The 19,663-nt window shown below is 43.3% G+C and overlaps 2 protein-coding genes across 3 annotated transcripts; both read right to left on the bottom strand.

The window, feature by feature from the left end:
* Nucleotides 1-1,418: 1,418 nt before the first annotated feature.
* On the bottom strand, nucleotides 1,419-6,708 carry chadla (chondroadherin-like a). Its single transcript, XM_041956480.1, has 10 exons — nucleotides 6,550-6,708; nucleotides 6,148-6,342; nucleotides 5,874-6,029; nucleotides 5,608-5,753; nucleotides 4,422-4,660; nucleotides 4,040-4,305; nucleotides 3,155-3,491; nucleotides 2,665-3,017; nucleotides 1,995-2,161; nucleotides 1,419-1,728 (listed from the first exon to the last, which is right to left on the bottom strand). The coding sequence occupies exons 1-10, from the start codon at nucleotides 6,706-6,708 to the stop codon at nucleotides 1,419-1,421; spliced, it is 2,328 nt and encodes a 775-aa protein (XP_041812414.1).
* Nucleotides 6,709-8,569: 1,861 nt separating this feature from the next.
* Nucleotides 8,570-19,115, bottom strand: rangap1a (RAN GTPase activating protein 1a). Of its 2 annotated transcripts, none has more exons than XM_041956935.1 (16): nucleotides 19,036-19,115; nucleotides 17,866-17,985; nucleotides 17,598-17,725; nucleotides 17,143-17,202; nucleotides 16,766-16,945; nucleotides 15,991-16,125; nucleotides 15,655-15,813; nucleotides 15,011-15,124; nucleotides 14,736-14,835; nucleotides 14,358-14,442; nucleotides 12,889-13,030; nucleotides 12,562-12,678; nucleotides 12,276-12,381; nucleotides 11,551-11,639; nucleotides 11,233-11,354; nucleotides 8,570-9,394 (listed from the first exon to the last, which is right to left on the bottom strand). In XM_041956935.1, exons 2-16 carry the CDS (start codon nucleotides 17,975-17,977, stop codon nucleotides 9,313-9,315), a joined length of 1,731 nt encoding a protein of 576 aa, XP_041812869.1. In that variant the 5' UTR covers nucleotides 17,978-17,985; nucleotides 19,036-19,115; the 3' UTR covers nucleotides 8,570-9,312. The 2 variants fall into 2 exon arrangements, with proteins under 2 accessions (XP_041812869.1, XP_041812870.1); XM_041956936.1 differs by having other exon boundaries at nucleotides 11,198-11,354.
* Between the last annotated feature and the right edge of the window lie 548 nt (nucleotides 19,116-19,663).

Consider the following 19,663-nt stretch of genomic DNA (forward strand, 5'->3'; position numbering starts at 1 on the left):
CAGCAACAAACAGGCCTGTTGCTGTGTTATGATGATTGTTGTGATGATTATTATAGGTGAGGCTACCCAGCAGCATAAAGTCCTTAAAAAGACCTTTACTAGACGCAGCATTTAACTGATGCTTACACATTAACCCATCAATAATTCGAATCCAATTATGTACTATTTATCATTTTTTAAATGGGCCATTTTGCATAATGAATAATCTTACTTTTGCTATTTTAAGTCCATTTTGATGCAAATACTGATGGACCTTTTCTTGTAATAGAGTATTTCTACACTTGGTAGTGCTATTTATTTATATTAGCTGAAACTACATATCACTTGCTCCCCAGTGAAAGGCCTAAACAGTCTGTTCCCATTCAGGATTTCATTGTTGGATGGGTCAAAACCATTTTAGCTGGGCCTTTTCATTACAGAAGTTACTGCTGTTTCCAGCTAGTCTCCCTCAGACGACTGTAGCGCGTCGGTTGATTTTAACACTTTCCAATTCTGCTTCAATACAAAACATTGACGTTTGTATTTATTACAGAGAGGTCTTGAATTCAGCACAGGGTCGCACACAGCTTTTACTGCAGCCCTCATCACAGTCCACAGCTTCCTGACAGATGGTGTGTTGGCCTGGGCTTTTGTGTGTTCAGTTCTGGGAGGTGATCAGGAACCGACCACGGAGACAGGGAGCTTCAGCTGGACGGGATCAGGGTGTTTTACAACGAGACGTCCCACACTGCAGGTTTAGGTTGTGAATGAAATGCGGATACATCAAACCAAGCCGATGTGTTTTTTATCAGACCCAGCAGACCAAATTTATTCAGTTTATAATGAGAGAAAACAGAAATAAAGGACGCCAAAGAGTGTCTGAGAGTGAAAAAGAGGCCCTGTGCTGAGACACATTCAGCATCTCGGACAGCTAACAGAGTGACTGAACTGCCGCTGATTCTGCCAACACACTCTGAACACTTAATTCCTAAAAGTGGACTTCATGTTGTCTTCCAAATACGGATGGCACAGCACTGACAACCATCTATCGAGTTAATTTATAAAAACCCGTAACTGACTCACATGTGCAGTTAAATGTTTAGTTCAGAGTAAACATTTAGTTTATAATATTATTTCACTGCAGCTCTTATTTGACATAAAATACAAAAACGACCATATGTCACCTTTATCTTCTATATGTTCAATGGGACTATTTTGACTGTCTGTCGCAGATGCAACATGTGCATCCACTATAGGACTGGGAGGGGAATTGGCTGATTACTCAGGTTTCACCTTGCTGTGTTTATTATGTTCAGATAACAGACTGCATGCAAATTCCTAATCTTAAGAGCTTTATTTAAAAAGAAAAGGATCTTCACACAGATAGGCTGCAATAACAAATCCAGTATTACGGTGCCAAGACTAATTGTTATGTTGATTTATTGCTGGGTTTTCTTGTTCTTAGTCACTTTCATTGCCACGGGTTTCCGCTGAGGCCTTGTCTTGGGCGGTTTGGGGAGTTTGGCTTTTGGCTTTGCAGGCCTTGCTTTGACCCCAGGGCCCTTTGAGAGGCTGGGTGTGGGTTTCTTCACTTTTGGAGATCTGGGGGCCCCAACAACCTTCCCAACTGGAGGAGAGGCGCTTTCTGGGCAGGACGTGAAAACATGGACGTCCCTGACCTTCTGACCTCTGACCTCAGGAGGGTGACCGCAGGTGGCAATCATCTCAAAACTTACATTCTCCATCCACCTGAGAGACGGAGACAAAGAAACAGACGAAGACAGAGAACAACCAGTCATAAAATTACTGTCAAAAATGTAGCTTTTAATAACAGTTTATAATCTGGGTGAATTTGTCACATTTTTTTTTAAAGCTAAGCAGTAACTCTCCTGCAGTTTATGGGGACAATCCTTAAAGTTAATTTGCTAATAACAGCTCATTTGTTCCCAAGAGGATGATGTTGGGCAAACTTTCTCCACCAAATGATTTGCAAAACCCTAATTCTCTGCACTGACCTGCGTAGCGGCAGCAGAGTACAGTCACACCGCAGGGGGTTGTCCTGCAGGTCAACCACCTCCAGACCAGTGAGTGGGCTCAGGTCAGGAAGCCCCTCTAGCTGATTTCCTCTCACAGTCAGAGCCCTCAGCCCTGGACCCAGACCCGCCAAAGAGTCCCCGGACATCTGGACAGAGGTGTAATTTAAGGGAGCTCATCAGCAACAAGGCCTGCAATATTAATCCAACATCCACATATCGTCACATCTAGACTACATGGAATCACATGTCTTTGCTGACCTTGCTGATCCTCTGACTTTTACTCTAGTGCAACCACAAGGTTCACATTTTTGTTTTTTGGAGACATGCATTGACAGTATTGGATGCATTGCCTTGAAATCTGGTACAGATATTCACGGTGCACTCAGGATGAATTGTAATAAGTTTGGTGAACTTTTTTTCTGGCACCATCATCAGGTCAATATTCCAGTTTTCTGGTTCATAACTAATGACATTCAGTCAGCTGCACTTTGTGTTTAGTGCTAATTAGCAAATGTTATCATGCAAACATGCTAAACATTAATCCTGCAAAACATCAGCATGTTAGCATTGTCAGTGTGAGCATATTACCATGCTAGCATTAGCATTTAGTCTCATAGAGTGAGCCACAATTACAACATGTCTGTTGTACCTTCTCCATGCCCATGTGATCCATGTGAAGCCTCTTCAGGCTTTGGGACATGGGCTGGAATGCATTCGGTCCCACCCAGCGAACTGAATTCTGAGACAGGCTGAGCTCCTCCAGGTTAGGGGCCACGGTCAGAGCGTGGGTCGGCATCTCCGTCAGCTGGTTTGAATCCAGGTGAAGTGTACCAAGGAAAGCAGAGTCCAGGGCACCCTTGGCAATAGAAGTAATGGTGTTATTGGTCAAGTAAAGTTCCCTGAGGTTAGGGGTTACTGAGGACAGCAAACCAGTGGGCTCCAGTTTGGAGATGGCATTTCGCTCCAGGTGTAACACAAACAGGCTTGGTAAGAGTGCCAGAGCTGCAGAGAGACACAAAGACACAGAAAATATTGGTGTTTTAGTTCCCTGTGTTTTTTACATACATACAGCGTATAACATGGAAATTCCTTTAACTTTAATTCACATACAGCCAGACTTGACTTGACTAAGCACTGACCTGATCCAGGGAACTTTGCCAGCCAGTTCCCCTCCAGGTGAAGGTAGGTGAGCTCAGGGGCTCCAGCAAAAGCTCCGGGGTCCAAGGTTGTGAGGTCATTGTCAGACAGATACAAATAAAAGAGGTTCTTCATTCCCCGAAAGGCGCCGGCTTCAATTTCGTGGATTTTGCAGAACTCCAGGTGAAGAGACACAACTTGGCTGGCGCCTGGGAAGCTGTTGGCAGGAAGGTAGTGGAAGTGGTTACCGCGGAGGTCAAGCAGCTGCGTCTTGGCGGGGAAGCCTCGTGGGACTTTGGTGTGACCCCGACCTTCACATGTGGCATGCTGGGCATCAATCTGGGGAGGGTTCAAATCAGAACGGTATATTACAAACAGCGGGGGAGCAGTGGGACTGAATAATTAACTGAAATATTAGCGAAATTGCAATATGGCCAAGATCCATATCCAAATCACAGGAACTGCACTTAAAATACAATAAAAAATAAAATGTGTGACAGTGTAGGAAGCATTGTGCTGCTGCAGAGATTTCTCAGCCTACAAATCATTGTCTCCAGACATATGGAGACGTGCTTGTTTGGTGCTGAGCCTTCAAAAAATCATCATTTTTAGATTTTTTTAGAATTGAAAATTAAATGCAAAAATTATCATTCCCACTAAAACTATGGCTCATACTGTAATCGCAAAATCAAAAAAATTCTGTATTCAGATGTTTTACTCAAAACATAACTTTGGGACAGTGGAAACTGTCTGCAGCCATTTCTCGAGAAAGCAGCTCATACAGGAGGTGGACTGCTGCTTAAAACTTGTGGAAGTGCACAAAATCTGTCCCACCAAAGAGAAATATCGTGTCTGTCACCAGCAGTGTCTGCACAGAAAACACTCACATCACAGTCACAGTCAACAGGACACTTGACGTTCTGCTTGGGCTTGGCTGTGGGCGGAGTGCTTCCTGCGCTCTCGTCGTCCGTCTCGAACTCGTCCTTCGGCGGCTCCCCCCGGCTGCGGCAGCGCAGGTCCAGAGGGGCCACAGCCTGCAGCGGCTCATCTGAGAGGTGAGGAGGTCCAGCACAGGCTCCCAGCAGCTTCAGCCCACCAACACTGGCCCAGTCCCTCAGGGGCCGCATGTAGCAGTTACAGTAGACTGGGTTGCCTTTAAGGACAACGAGTGATGACCATGATGCATCAAAGAAGACATATGAGGGGTTATTATCCCCCGCGTTTAAATATACATTTGTGTCAGGGAAAAATGTCAGAACACAGTTGTACCAGTCAGGTTGAGGCTACGCAGCTGCTTGGGGCCTGAGAGGGGCTCCAGGTAACGAAGCTGATTGTGGCTGAGGTCCAAGTGGGAGAGGAGGGGGGCGCCGGACAAGGCCCGATCTGACAGGTCCTGAAGGGACATGTGGTCGAGGTAGAGGTGTGTGAGCTTAGCCATGGTGACGGATTCCTCCCCGAGGTAGATCATGGGGTTGTGGCTCATGTCGAGGCGCGTGACCTCACGTAGTCTTTACAGAGAGGAGACAGTAAAGTAAAAAGTTAAACTATCTAAGACACATTTACTGCTGTACATTCAATTATTCACCGTGTCCTCCTTCTGCTGTCTCTCAGAGGGAGCTCCTCCAGGAGTTTTTACGTTTGGACTTACCTCTGTTACTGTAATTCTTTACCATATACCAAACAAGTGGGCATTGCAGTTGTTATCAAACGTCACTCACACAAAGGTAAAGAGTACGCATTTGCTGGGGACTATTTTCAGCAGCGGATTAATACACATTTGGTGCACTAGTGGGTATTTCTGTCAATTAAAAATGAACTACACAGATAATGAAATTTATGGTAATGAAGGAACATGCCACCCAGTGCAACACTGTGTCTCACTGGTGTTTATAGTAGTGGCGCTATACCGCGAGTCGCAGCTCGCGGTATAGTAGTGGTGGTAGTAACGGGGGCGCTCTGTGACACAGAGGAATGAGACATATCAGACTTCGGACACACACAATACAATAAGAGAAATGTATGACATCGCCTGACTTATCCTCCAAAACAACACGCATATCACTACCTAACCTTGATGCCTCATCTTGTAGAGGGTGGTGCAGTGTCGCTATCAGTGTCGGTAGGTCATTTTCACCCCAGTGGGTGAATCTGGCCTGGGATGTTATGAGTGACCAGAGGTGAGATTCATGGATCTCCCTCTGGTTTTCTCTCTTTTCTGTTGTTTTCTTTTTTCTCCCTTCATCTATCCCAAATAATATCTTGACTAAAAGCAATAAATATAAAGATTAATGGATGGTCCACCACCTCTTTACTCAGAACAAGACAGAGTCTGCAGCCATGGCAGCCGGTCTGTGGAGCTGTACTCAGGCGCGGTAACACTTTAAGCTGAATGCTAATGTAATACTTGTGCTGTCATGTGTATTACCACCCATAATAATCCTTCAGATCGTCCCACCTGTTCATGGTCTGAGAGGGGAAGAACTGCAGCTCATTGTGGTCCAAGCTGAGGCGGCTGAGGCTGAACAGACCAGCAAATGCCTCAGGGGCCAAGTTGTTCAGGGAGTTATGGCTCAGGCGAAGCCACTTGATGTTGTTCAGGCCCTGGAGGAGAGGGGGTCAGATCCTCGTGAGATCTTAATGGCAAACATGTATGTTTGTTTCACACCGTTTTGCATTTGTGTCCGTTCGTAATAATAATAAAAAGTCTTCGTCCACAAGTACCTGGAAGGCCATGTTGGGAATGTAAACCAGCTGGTTGTGGGTGAGGGCCAGCATGTTAAGGAAACCGAGCTGTGCGAAGGCTCCAGGCTGGATCTCCTCCACACGGTTGTGGTCCAGATGCAGCTCCTTCAGGGAGGAGAGGCCATCGAAGGACTCCTGTGACAGTCAGTCCAGAGGTAGGAGGAAGAGAGAGGGAGGGGCAGGAAGTAACATCGTATCTCCAAAAATATCAACTCAACCTCCCTAGAGATGCGGCTTTGCCCTCTCCGCTTACCTGGTAAAGGATGTCGATTTTGTTGTAAGCCAGGTTCAGGGAGACGACGCGGCCCAGGGTCCGGAAAGCGCCCTCCTTCACCTTGATAATGTTGCAGCGCTGCAGGTTGAGGTGGGTGAGGTAGGGCGTGAGGACAAACGCCCCCCTGGACAGCTGCTGCAGGTTGTTATTCCTCAGGTCGAGTTTCACTGTAATCTGTGAGAGCAATAACACGGAACAGAGGATGGATCCGAGGAAGACCTGACACACTAAGGACAGGACTGAAATCAAGAGGAGGCCCCTGCTACAGTTCTGCTGTATGGCTGCACAGCAGTGTGAGTGTAGTGATAGTCCACAGCTGTCATTCAGTCTACTTCGAACAGCTGTGTGAAATAAAAAGGACTCACTTGACCTTTCATTTACCTCATCTACAGTCGGGGGAACCTCCGTCAGGTTCTTGCCAACGCAGGCGACCGTGAGTTTGGTGGCGTCACAGCTGCACACTCTGGGACATTTGCCTGCTTCAGCAGGTGAACTCAGTGCTAATATCAGCAGGACGGCGGCAGCAGAGAGGAAATGCATCTGTGCCGGTAAAACACGTGTTAGAAATGTGATATTTAAAAAGTCAAAGCTGGAGTCAAAACTCTTCACCATTCAGTGTATATGCAAGAATGCAGGACAACTAAACAGCACTTGAAACAAAATCTATGGTTAATGCTACAACGTTCAAACTACTTGTGATTATTTACGACTTGAGGATAATTAGTTTCCTAAATTTGGCGTTTTCTGTTGCAAATCTGATTATATCTGAACATGCTTGTGTGCTGTTTTCTTATTTCTAAAAACTTCAAAGAACAATGGTGGGTTTTTTTTCAGATAAACGCTCTCGACCTTGGATAGATATTGAACTGTCACAGTGTCTCTCCCTCAGTATTTATACTTAGCAAAAGTCAAAATGTTGAAAAAGAATACATAAAATCCCACATTTAGAAATATGATTACAGTGTGGTATCAGGTGAAGAAATATTTGGGTGAAACCCTCTCTCTCATGCCTCAGGCCATCATGAGGTAAGCACTCTTTCCCACCAGGCAGAGCAGATTCCAGTTTTATGAAGTGGACTGAAAAAGGTCTAAAGACGTTAGGGGATCTAATGGTGTCAGTTAATGGGACCTTAAATCATCTGAGGAGTTGGCTGCCAGGTATGACATCCCAGGGAAACTTCTCTTCAAATACCTACAGGTGTAAAACTTTATTAGATCTATTTTGGAAACAGAAATGCTGAACAACCACTTTGTAAAGCGTATCATCTCAAAACTATATTATCTTTTAGTTAAAGGATCCTCCGAGTCCTCTCCACTAAAACTTAATGCCTGGAGAGAAGAGGAGGATAGAGGAGGATTTCCCCAACCAGGACCGGGAAGCAGCATGTGCTGAAGCACAAACTGTCAACACACAACTGACTTAATATATATAGGAACTGTTGAAACTTGTGATTTTTATTTGTTGTTCTATGAATTATTTTTATTCATTTATGTGTTTTAATTTTATTTCTTATTGTTCTTTTGTCATCTCCCAAATGTCTGACAAGTCAAAGGTCTAATTTTGGACAATAATCTATTTGCCTTTTGATATTTAATTTGCTGGATGAGAACACATTATTTTCTTTGCTGTTTGAAGTAATTTGAAAATATTAATGCGGATATTGCTGGAAATAATATGCATGTATCTAAAAACATATTGTTGGTCGTCAAATGCTGTATTACTTCTCAATATCTCAAATCTGCACTTGAAGAACAACCAGAAGTGTTAGCTCATCAGGTGAAAAATCACTCAAAGAAAGATCCAAAGCCTCAACCATAAACTGGAGAAAGAAAAAACCAAACACTGGCTTACCTTCAAGCAGAATATCACACCGTCACGGCTCGCTTGCAAACACGCATTTAAGGCGGATTATATGTGAATCTGCCAGTTCAGGCTTCAATTATCTACCGGTGACTTTTTTTAAATTTCACTCTGAATGCGTCCAGCACTTGGTCTGTGGTCCAGCTGGCTAACAAACAAGGCTTTGGTAAATTCTTCCGCTTTGACCCCTGATCCCCGAGCCCCCTCACTGCAAATTAACACCTTGGCTTTACATTTTCTGTCCAGTTAGAGGCTGAAACAGAGAGAGCCGGCAGCTGAGCATGTTGGTCGAATTGATTTGCATTCATTGATACGTGTAAGGCAGATTTTTACATCTTTGACCCCAAATGGCACAAAACAATTCACAACAGAACAACGAAATATGTAGAACATGAATCTGAGTTTCTTTCATAAAGCCATGAGCAGTCTGGATAAAACAGATGTTTTCATGTACAGAATGTATGATCTTCAGACATCACCTCTTTAAAGCAACCTTCATTTTTCTAATTAAAATTCTATGCAGATAATACGCGAAAGATATCCAACACTCAAATCAGCTTTATTTTCACAACACAATCCAAAAACACAGCACCTTGCGCCTCATTAGAGGCAGGAAATACATTTTAACTTATTTCAACCCTTGTGATTGTTCTAGTGTACTTGTAAGTCTAGTTTTGAGAATATTTATCGGTCAACACATATTTTAACATTGTTTGACCATGTCATTGACTTTAATATACATTTAATATAAAACAACAAAATAGCAAAGGTAGATATGAAATATAAAATGTACAACAGCTGATGCCTCAAGCCCAGATCAGTTCTCGTCAGCGCTTTTCTAGTTCGCACTGAAGTGTAATCTGTGCCTCAGCCAATCAGGTGGAAGTGACCAGGAGACGACTCACAGATCTACGGTTATGTGTGGAATGAGGCCTTTTCCTATTCACCTGAATACTAAGAGCGTTAAGACAAAGTGGTCAGCACTGTCCTGTGGTTATATGAGCGAATATGAAGCGCTTCAGTTAGTCCACACCATAAGCGCATAGTCTACTTCAAAACACAAAGCATTCAAGTCCAGTCCAGAGTCCAGAAAGAGGTGTGCTGCTGAGCTTGTGAAGGACGATTTTGAACCAGCCAAGTGTGTCTGAGTGGAGTCTGTTCATCTTACGTGCTGCTCTGCTTCAAATATGAGCTCATTTGTGCTGGTTTCTCAAAGGTCCATCAGTGTTCAGTCTGTGTGTGTGTTTTTTTTGTGTGTGTGTGTGTGTGTCTTTCCACAGCCCTCAGCCCTCGGACCTGACCCTCTGCAGTGTGGACTGGAGGCTGTTTCTGGCACTGCCACATGACTCCAGGGCTTTGTTGTTTCTGTGAACGACAACACACACACGTGATATATTATTCAGCCTTTAACTCATTGTTCTTTCTCAGGTGTCAGGTGATATTCTTTTATTTCTCCTATTGTCAACAAATCCCATGAAACACCAAATCTAACAATGCATTGATCTATGTACATACTAACAAGCATCGTCTACGCGGCCAAAGCTCAAGATACTGTGGTCCAAAAATCCCACAGTGAGCCACTCTTGTACCTGTTCCTTTGTTATGATCACTGGCACTGCAGTTTGAGTCAATCCCACGTACAGTCCACAACCCTGCTGCTGTAAATACTCACTACTGCACCAAATGTGTATTAATCTACAGCTGAAAATAGGCCCCAACATGTGCAGCATTTCCTTCGGTTTGCTAAAAGTGGGCCTAGCTGTTCAAGGAAACTTTCTTTTCTAGATCAAACAACATATTTGTGACCTGTTCTTAAGTAATCAGTACAAGGAAACTGGCCTGGCACTGAGAGCCACAGACAGGTTTGTGAAGACCAACACATTGTTTGTTTAGGTCTTTACATGGAATTTGTTGACTAAGGAAAAAATAACACAAAATAACACCTTTAGCTTTACCCGACATCAAATCAAGCTCATCATTGAAGCTATTTATGCTCTGCATTTTTCAGCAAGAGCCATTCAGTGTATTCCCAGTCTGGAATGATCTCTCTATATAGTAGCTTTCACTGTTAGTGGTGGAGTCCACGTTCCTGTGCTGGACCCAAGCTGGCCACCAACACACAGGGGATTCACAGGAAACAATGCAGCATATGATCCACAGTCACTGGTTACAATTTTACCTTACTGAGCCTCACTGTTTACTCTCCTCCAGCCATATCAGGGCTGTACTAAGTGACTGCTAAAACAAACCCAACATTTCCTGCTGCTGCACATTCAAAACATTCCTTCGATGAGAAGTGTGTGTGGCTTTTATTGTAAAGCACTCGCAACCCAATGTACTTGTCACCAAGGCTAGCACTGATCGCTAACAGACATTTTCTGCTCTTTTTTTTTTCAGAGAGTGCATCAGTTTGAAATATTGCAGTGAGTAATGAAACCAGAAGGAGCAGCCACAGTGAGCTGTTAGATGAGGAGCCGAGAGCGACAGGCTGAGCACCTCCAGCTCCTCAGCATGGTAACAACTCATTTTACTGTGCCCGGCTGTTGTGTGGAAAAGTAATCTGAAATCATATTAGTGTTACTCGAGGCATGATGGGAAAAGTCCAATTACGGACTGGCTTCTTCATTAAAACAATGTTTGACTGGAAACTGATATACAGGGTGGCTGTTTTGTTGCATCTCTAACAAAGTAGCTGCTCAACAAGTGTTTGCTGCCCCCTGAACTCTGGGACCTGCAGTGTTAAACCACACTTGCTGTTACCAAGGTAACCACTGGTGTTGCTAAATTAACCAGGAGTGAAATCTTAAGGATTCTAACTTTAAGGACAGATATGAAGATATTGTTTAATGAGTTCTTTCAGTCACGGCCATACACAAAACGATTTCTGTTTTGCCAAGACTGAAGTTATTAAACAATGCATGCACAGAGTGTGACCCTCTCGTCTTTATACGTGGACACTGATATTTAGGATAACATGTGAGTCCACTGAAACTGAGGGGTTGAATTCAAAACATTTAAATAACAAAAACGTCCATAAACCCATTCCAACACAAAAACAAGCAATCACCAGAGTGTGTCCACTGCCGTTAATATGTGCTCCCAAGTGCAAAAACATTCATGTATGTGCCTCATTCCTGATGATGGGATGGTAATCGCTGTATTTTGTACCTGCAAGATGCCTGCTGATTCTGTCACGTCCTTACCGGGACATGAAGGCCTGCAGCACAGCCACGTTCTCTTTGGGGAAGTAGTCCTGTCGAACGACGTGCTCCAAGGCGTGGAGGTGTCCGGGAACCACGAGCACAGGCTTCACCTTGTCCTCACTCTGAGCAGCCAGAGGGACAGACAGTGAGGACGGAGAGGAGTGTTAGCAAGAATGGTAAACACAGTTAAAAGGCCAAAATGAGGAATGTTGGGAAGAGAAATGTAAAGGCAACAAATGACACCACAAAGTGACGGTGATGAAAGACATGTTTCTGTACTGCAGCAAACACTGGTGAATACGTGCAGGCTAAGCATACCTTGAGAAGTCCGAGCAGCACTAACAAAGATGATACGAAGCTGTAGCCTTGGAAGGAAGGAGTAGCAAAAGCTTTCCTGAGAAGGGCATCTGTGAGGGGAAAAAACACCAACAACTTATTACAGAATGATATCCTAACACTGTCACATTGTGGAGTATTAAAAAAGGAAAAATCCACCCTAAAACATTTTAAATATACAGAATCAAATGATCTAACTTGCATCTCTAGTTATTACTACTACGTAGCAGTAGTAATAGAGTGGAAAGGGACAGGAAATAGAAAGAAAAAGGAAGATGATGAACCAGAGTTGTTTAAAGACAAAGTTAAGGGTAAAATAGAGCTAAATATGAAGTTGTTGTCAGCAGCTTGTTATGTTATCTTAGCATAAAAACTAAAAACAAGGGGATACAGCTAGCCTGGATCTGTCCAACATGAACAAACCCCCCTACTAGCACCCCTGAATCTCACTAATTAACAGATTAACTCATCCCAGCCAAGAAATACTGCTGCACATATCTGCCCAAAAAACAACAAATTCAAACTCATTCTGGGAACCACTGGATAAGACAGGTTGAGAGTACATGAACGTAAAAAACAAAAAATGACTAGAAGATGCTGAGCAGCATAAAATAATTTGTAATACTTTGAGGTTTCCTCCTGGTAAATCAAGCACTTCTGTCGGCAAAGGCGTACACAACACCAATCAAATCAACAAAGTGTCTCACCTATGCTGTCCAACACGGCATTCTTAACCTCGTTATTCTCCTCCTTGTACACAGATGAAATCTTGAGGAAGGCTTCAGCTGTTTTTGCAGCATCTGACACATCCACCTCGACACAGAGAAAAGAAGAAGCGTGTACTGATGACTGTCTTACACACAAACTGAAGTAAAGGACAGAGGTCACATGACAACTTCAAGACCTCTCTTTTAGCCTTTAGTAGTTCTCATTAACAGACTGTGAGAACTGAAGCTGATGTGCATGTACTCGTGGCATCTTATTTGCGTCTACCTGCTGCTCGATCAGCAACGCTCTCTTGGCTCCCAGTTTGAGCAGCTTGTCCGGGGACGGAAAGCTGAGGAAGGAGGAGACGTCTGGCGGCCGGGGTGCTGATGCAGGTGTGGATAACTATGAGTGGACGGGGAGAGAAGAGACAGTCAACAAGACCACAACACCAAACAAACACGTACATACAACAGCAGCTAGTGGCGTTTAATTTGTCGTTAATTTGGTTGTTGGCAGCAGCCATTCATTGTGAACTTCCGATGTGTTCGGTGGAAATTTAACCTTCTCTCAACTTGTGTATGCACATCATCATCACCCCATCATTTCTCTGACCTTGATGCTACTGCTATCCTCTTCCTCCTCCTCCTCCTCTTCTTCTTCCTCCTCTATTTCCTCCTCATCCACTTCCTCGTCATCCTCTTCCTCATCTTCATCTTCGTCGTCATCGTCATCTTCTGGCTCGCCCTCATCGTCACTGAGGCAAATTGAAAACGGCGCTCATTAGTCAGGATTTTGTTTGGGACGACACGCATCTTTTGAGTTGGAGAAATGCCTCTTTTCCACTGAACGGTACACCTCAGCTCGACTCGCTTGGAATGATGACCAGCTAAGAATCCTGCCCACACTGAGGGGATACTATCTACAGTCAAAAACTTGATCAAGAAAAGTACTAGTACCAAAGGTGAGTCAAGCCAAGCCACACCATGCAGCGGAGACAAGGCTAAAATCATGTGTAAAGTCACTGTAGGGGCAGATTGCATCAGCTTTTCCAGGTGCAGACATGATGCACACTGCCCCAGATACTTTGAACATTAGAGCAAATAACAGTATTCAATAATAATAGTAGATAATATCAAGTATTAGAATTATATTCTAAAAAACAAAATTGACTGTAAAATAACACCGGCTTGTGCTCGTCTCTGTTTTCAAACTCTCACTCCCTGTGGCTTGTGCATATTTTACATGACTTCGATAAGTCTTAGATATTGCTATAAAACACAAATACCAGATCATTCCGTCCGCTCACCGTGGCTATTAAATGAGTGGCATAACCAGCTGATCCCAGCACTGTGTGGGCGGAGAACTGTTCTCATTAGTGCCAGCGTGTAAAAAGTGGTAGCTGTTCGTAAGACTGTCTTAGAGGAACTCTCTCATTTACTTCCAGCTCTGTCAGTCCTTATCATTGTATGCTACATTATAAAACTCATCTAATATTCGTTAAAATGTCTATGCAAGAGGATCAGAAGCAGCAGATGTCCTTCTACACAATGCAACATGTTTCCAGTTCTGGAGGAGTGATGAAATGCTAAAAAGATCAGTAGGGTCTGTTTTACCCTATAATGTCAAAACATGTGTGCAAGTTGTTTTTCTGCATTAATATTATCTACTGTACTGTATTACTGCTTTATCTCTGACATGTTCACAGGGCTGATTTTCATCTGTGTGCATTTTTATGTAATGACAATGGAAACCTGGGTTAAATATGCATCAGATTGTCAAATTCCTGCTGTGTACTTGAGCTCCATTCAAAACCTCATGTCTTACTGTTGCATTGTCCTGTCTCTTGTTATAAAGGCCTCAATTCCTGAGAACACATCATTAAAAAATGAGTTCTCTCATCTTTGCTGTTTCCTACCACAATCCACACACAAACATTCTGACTCCACATTAAGCATTGTGTGTGTGTGTGTGTGTGTGTGTGTGTGTGTGTGTGTGTGTGTGTGTGTGTGTGTGAACTCTGTCCTAAACTAGCATCCTGTCCTGGCAGCCATGACAACAGGGCAGGAGTACAATGTGATTACCTGAGTGATCCTAGAAGCTCTCCCATCTTCATGCCTTCCATGCAGTCTTTCAGAGCTTTGCATCCATCCTCTCCTAGACAGTTACCTGACGACCAAAGAGATCAATGTAAAGTGTAGTCAGGGGAGCCATATTAAGCAAAAAGAAAATGTCTAAATGACACACTAATCAGAGGCACTGGAGATGAAAAGTCATCTATTCTTCTATAATCACAAAAAGGCAGATTTTATACTTTTGAAAAGGCTAACAGCGATTTGCACCTTGATTGAAATGTGAATCATCACCTAATTTTTTATGATCATGAAAGACAGAAATTCTACAACCTAATATGAAAAAGGCAGATGTATAAAGAGTTGAGTCAGCTCTTTGCAAGTTTCTACCATTTAGGTCCAGTTTGTCCAGCTGGTTCTTGTCCTTTACTGCGTGGGCCACAGCCAGGGCAGCTTCTTCTGTAATCTCGCCAAACGACAGATTGAGTTCCTGTTAAACAAAACAGAATATCTGCTCAGAATGGAAGAACAATGTCCAACAAAAGCTAAGAAAAAAAAGACCTAAAAAACACAATCTAAGATGGCTCTTTGCCAAAAAAAACTATCATACTGAGACTCGTGACAGCTCAGGTCTGATCAGTTAGTAAAGTGTATTTCTCACTCACCTTGAGGATTGGCAGTCCCTCTGATACACTTTCTGCAATAGCAATGGCTCCTGCTGGCCGCACCAGACAGTCTCCAAAGTTTATCACCTGGATGCTGCGAAGGTGTTTCAGGGCCTGTGAGGGATACACACATTATTGGCTATAGCTTCACCAATTTCAAAGCCCAAAAAGAGAAAAATCACTGGAAGAAGTAAAACTGATGGAAATGGGCAAATTGGTGGCTGCGGATTTCTTTTTTAAAGAGAGCAAAATTCCAGATGAATTCTACATTTTGATCTCATGCCACAACTTAAGTCCATCTCCAACATGGATATAAAAAACATCAACATTTTTATTACTTATTCATCACTCTTAAAGCTCCACTTAAAAGTTTTATTGTACATAAACAATGGCTGAAATGACTCAAAGGGGTCTCGAACTGTGACTGTTTATAATATATTCACCATAACAATATAAAGATGATAATATATTCAAGTCTATGTTTTGCAGCCTGTTGTGGAGTTGTGCTCCCCACACGTGGCCAAATACATTAATAAATAAAAAAAAAATATTTCAGCAATAATTTCAAGAAGGAGCAAACCACTGGCAGCACCTGCCCCCTCAATTACCAACAGTCATGGTACAAATATCAGACGTCTCTGTACCTGAGCCATGGCGATAGCCCCCTTCTCAGTGAAGGTGTTGTCGTTGAGGTTGAGGATACGGAGGCCTGTGTTGTGCTGCATTGCTGTGGCCAGAGCTGTTACACCAGGGTGATTGATGCCATTCTGGGGCATGTGAACCTCCTCCAGGCTGCCCATCAACTATGAAAAAAAAAATTGTTATTGTATGTAGAATACTTCTACACAGAGACCTGCTACCTGCTTTGTCTATAACACTCTAACACTATAGTATAGCTCCTGGAAGGCAAGCTGTAGTAAAAGAATACTGTCAGTCTACAAGTTTAATGTTCAAGGCTCAAAGAGTCATCAGTCTTGTACCTGGAAGGCTTGAGCAAGGGCGGTGGCTCCATCGTTCTCCAGGCGGTTCCTCCCAGCAACAAATACCTTCAGGCTGAGGGGGGCACCCTCTGAACTAGATTTTTTGTGGCACTGCATCAATGAAGCAGCCAAGATCTGAGGAGAACATACACAGAGATGTGTTCGAGAACATTCATCCAGCCGTTTTAATATTTCAACTACTTCAAAATGGCAGCATTTTCTTCAGAAAAGGTTGCAACCTTCACAATGCACAGAGCCAAGGGCCACACACTTCAGCAGCATTGCAAATGCAATTTGGTTTTAAATGGCTCTTACAATACACACAATATATTTTCAGACAATGTTTAACCGGATCAAATTGTGCTTGACTGTTTTCGGAGTGTTTTCTTACTTTTAGACGAGCCGACTCGTCTAAGTTTAGACTTCCACTTAAACTGCCATCAAATTAGTTAGTATTTACATTTTTTCATCATTTCCATTTACATACATGAGGGGGGCAGGATATTAGAAATTACTGTGAATATGACAGCATTCAGTACACTCCATCACTAATTATGACCTTGATGCTAAAGCATGGAGTAGAATTAACACCTCTATGACAGTGTTAAGAAAACTGGACTTTATAGGCATCGTAAAACTACTTTTTGACAGAAAGATTGCACTGAATGGCATTAGACTGTGCATGTGTGCCTCATATCTTGACCACTGAGTGTATATTACCAAACAGTGCAGATGGAGAAGAGCCTCATCTTCAGAAGCCGTCCCCATGACTTACCTTCCCACCTCCGATGCCCATGCCACAGTTGTTGAGCCGTAGCTCCTGTAAAGTGTAGCAGGCGGTGCTCTTGAGCAACTTCTCGATGCCTTTCACCCCATCTGGTCCGAAGGCGTTATCACTGAGGTCTAAAACAGTCAGCCTGGCACCAGCCAGCATCACAGCGTCACCCAGTGCATTCTACACAAGGACAGAAAAGGCTAAAACTTAACGTCAGGATAAGCAGGGCTGTGTACCAAAACAAAGAAAACAGACATAGTTACAGCTATGCAATAGTTCAAAGGCCAGTCATGGAAAGTGTGCAATATTTCAACAAGTTCGGAATGGAGGCCTATACTTGTTTTTGATTTAGACAATAATGTTAAGACGGACATTACCAAGGCAGGTGGGATCTCAGAACGGAGGCGACCGGTGAACATGTCACTCCAGTAACAGCGCTGAAAGGAGAGAATAAAGATTAACAGTGTCAATGACAGCCAAGAGACAATCTTGCATATATTCCACTATTTACAAACAAACAAAAACTAAAGAGCAACTAGGCAAAAATAATCTTCATATATTTTAATAATCCATGAGTTGTTGAAGTCATTTTTCCAGCAAAAATGCAAAAGATTTCCTAGTCCCTGCTTTTCAAAGACAAGTATTTTCTTGACTGGGTACAAAAGCATTTTTTTGACATCACTATGGACATTTTTTAACTATGTTTTGATATTTTATAGATCAGTCGATATTTAACAAGTTAATTACCAAACATGTCTTGGTCACAGTATCAAAAAAAGTGATGAATTTGACTGCAAGATGACCAAAAAGGTCAAGAGTAGGCCCTCCAAACCTTGAGCTCGCTCTTTGTCTCTAGGGCTTTGGCGATGGCCTGTGCTGCCTCCACACCTACAGTGTTTCCCTCCAACCTCAGAGCCTGCAAGCCCTCGAAGTTCTGGATCTCCACCACAATCTCCTCCACTGGAGAGGGGTTGAGAAAGGAAAATTATTAAAACCAAGACAGTGTGTTTCAGCACTTACCAAATCTAATGAGGCCTCACTGCTTTATTGGCAGTGTTTCTGGGACGCTAAGTGTTCCCAGTGACAGCTGATGCACTCACCTGATTTGGCATTATCCAGCTTTCTTCCCTGACCTTTGAAGCTCAGCTCTCCTTCCTCTACGCCAGTCTTGGCCAGAGAGTCGGCCAACTGCGCAACAATGTCTGCCGCCATCGGGACACCTGAGGGACAAACACACGAGATTTACCTGTTATTCTGCTTCATGATAGTCATGGTGTCTGCAACCAGTTTGTTTCATTGACAGAGCTGGTTTGTCTGGCCGACATGTAGCACTCTTTACCACTAAAGATCCAAAACACAAACCACCTAACAGAAGCAATTTAAACTCCAAAACATATTGTTATGCGTGATCATTCTGGCTGTAACCACCACGTTTTTCTAGAAAGCTTGGTCCACCTTTCTACTAGGCAGAAACTGCTGAAAGCGCTAGTTCACGCTGAGTGACAATCCACCATAAAACAGTATTTACACCTGCTGCACGATAATACTGTGCACCTTAGATTTCATTCACGGATCTGAACATGTCTCTTTGTACGCTGTAACGCATACGGATGGTAAATATGTCACCTAACATTAGGTTAGGGCCACATCCTGGAGTTCCTCTGTATACACCGAACAAGCTAGGTTAAACGGTATTTAACAGGTAACTTTAACAAAGTGGGACGAGATCTTGCTGGAGTCAGTCACTAATTCGGCGTCCAGCTTGACTCAAAAACACGAGTTTAAGTTCCTTTAACACATTGTGGTAGTCGCCGGGTTTTATAAATACAAACTTTACGATCTACAGTCATCAGGTTTGAAAGTTGTTTTGGGGTACATTTCCCCCAATACGCAGACGGCGGCTAGCATTAGCAGATCGCTGCTAACGTTATGCTAACACACTTCGAAATGCTTTGATGCCGGCGGAGCCGTTGTTGACACCTGTCGGTTCAGTAACATGTCACATGTTTACTAGATATTTGACAATCTTAGACCGGTATTTATAGGGTTAGAAAATGGAAATTTAAGTGAGCTACCGTGAGCTAACACGGGTGCGTGTTACACGGCGTGGCTTTTACTCGGCCTCTTCAGTCGAGCATCGAAAAACCGCCGACTAAGTTACCCACACTGCAGTTAGTCTGACCCTTCCGGCCCTTGGTTTACGTTCGTCATTACAGAAAGTCTGACCCAGAACTTGGTCTACGCCTGACAGAAATGAATATAATCATTACCACAACACTGCTCTGCTGGTTGAATCCAACCCCGCTCCCGCTCGCTCTTGTCGTTCAAAACCAAATCCAGCAGACGACCTGACTTGACGACCACAGTGCCGGGAGACAAGGGACTTGTAGTTCATTCAGACTACAACGGTGCGTTCGCGTGCTTCTCCAAAACACCCCCTCTTGCCATCGCTTGATCTCCATCAGCACAGTTGGAAAATGCAAATGCTAAAAATTCAATCACATCAGAAAATTATGGATTATGCTGTTGAGGTATATGATCAGATGAATCCAATATCAAATATAGGTTAGAGTAAGCATGATAAGAGGTGAACTGAGGTCTAAAATATTGACCACTCTTGGTTGTGGTATGTGAGGTCTCGCAGGGTCAGGTCAGTAAGAGGGAGGCCAGATGTGGTGGTAAAAACAGGGATCTATAGGGACCTATCTGGACATCAATCCTCCCTGAAGATGGACATAGGTCAACACGTATAATTGGTAACAGCAGAGGAAAACACCTCTCAGTAAGACAGTTCTTAAAATATGACCTTGTTTTTGAGTTAGGAAAGAAATGGGTGGAGTAAGACATAACGCCATGCCTAATAAAGGTCTCTTCAACTCAAGCTTGTATCAGCAGAGT

This window comes from Chelmon rostratus, chromosome 17 (assembly GCF_017976325.1).
Source record: "Chelmon rostratus isolate fCheRos1 chromosome 17, fCheRos1.pri, whole genome shotgun sequence".
Classification (NCBI taxonomy): Eukaryota; Metazoa; Chordata; class Actinopteri; order Chaetodontiformes; family Chaetodontidae; genus Chelmon; species Chelmon rostratus.

Coding starts and splice junctions, on each gene's coding strand:
- rangap1a (XM_041956935.1), bottom strand. CDS start 17,977: ATGGCGGCAGACATTGTTGCGCAGTTGGCCGACTCTCTGGCCAAGACT. Junction 17,726..17,865: donor GCTGGATAATGCCAAATCAG/GTGAGTGCATCA, acceptor ACCCCTCTCCAG/TGGAGGAGATTGTGGTGGAG. Junction 15,814..15,990: donor CCCTTGCTCAAGCCTTCCAG/GTACAAGACTGA, acceptor TTTTTTTCATAG/TTGATGGGCAGCCTGGAGGA.
- chadla (XM_041956480.1), bottom strand. CDS start 6,708: ATGCATTTCCTCTCTGCTGCCGCCGTCCTGCTGATATTAGCACTGAGT. Junction 3,492..4,039: donor CTGTTGACTGTGACTGTGAT/GTGAGTGTTTTC, acceptor AACCCTCCCCAG/ATTGATGCCCAGCATGCCAC. Junction 3,018..3,154: donor GGCAAAGTTCCCTGGATCAG/GTCAGTGCTTAG, acceptor GTCTCTCTGCAG/CTCTGGCACTCTTACCAAGC.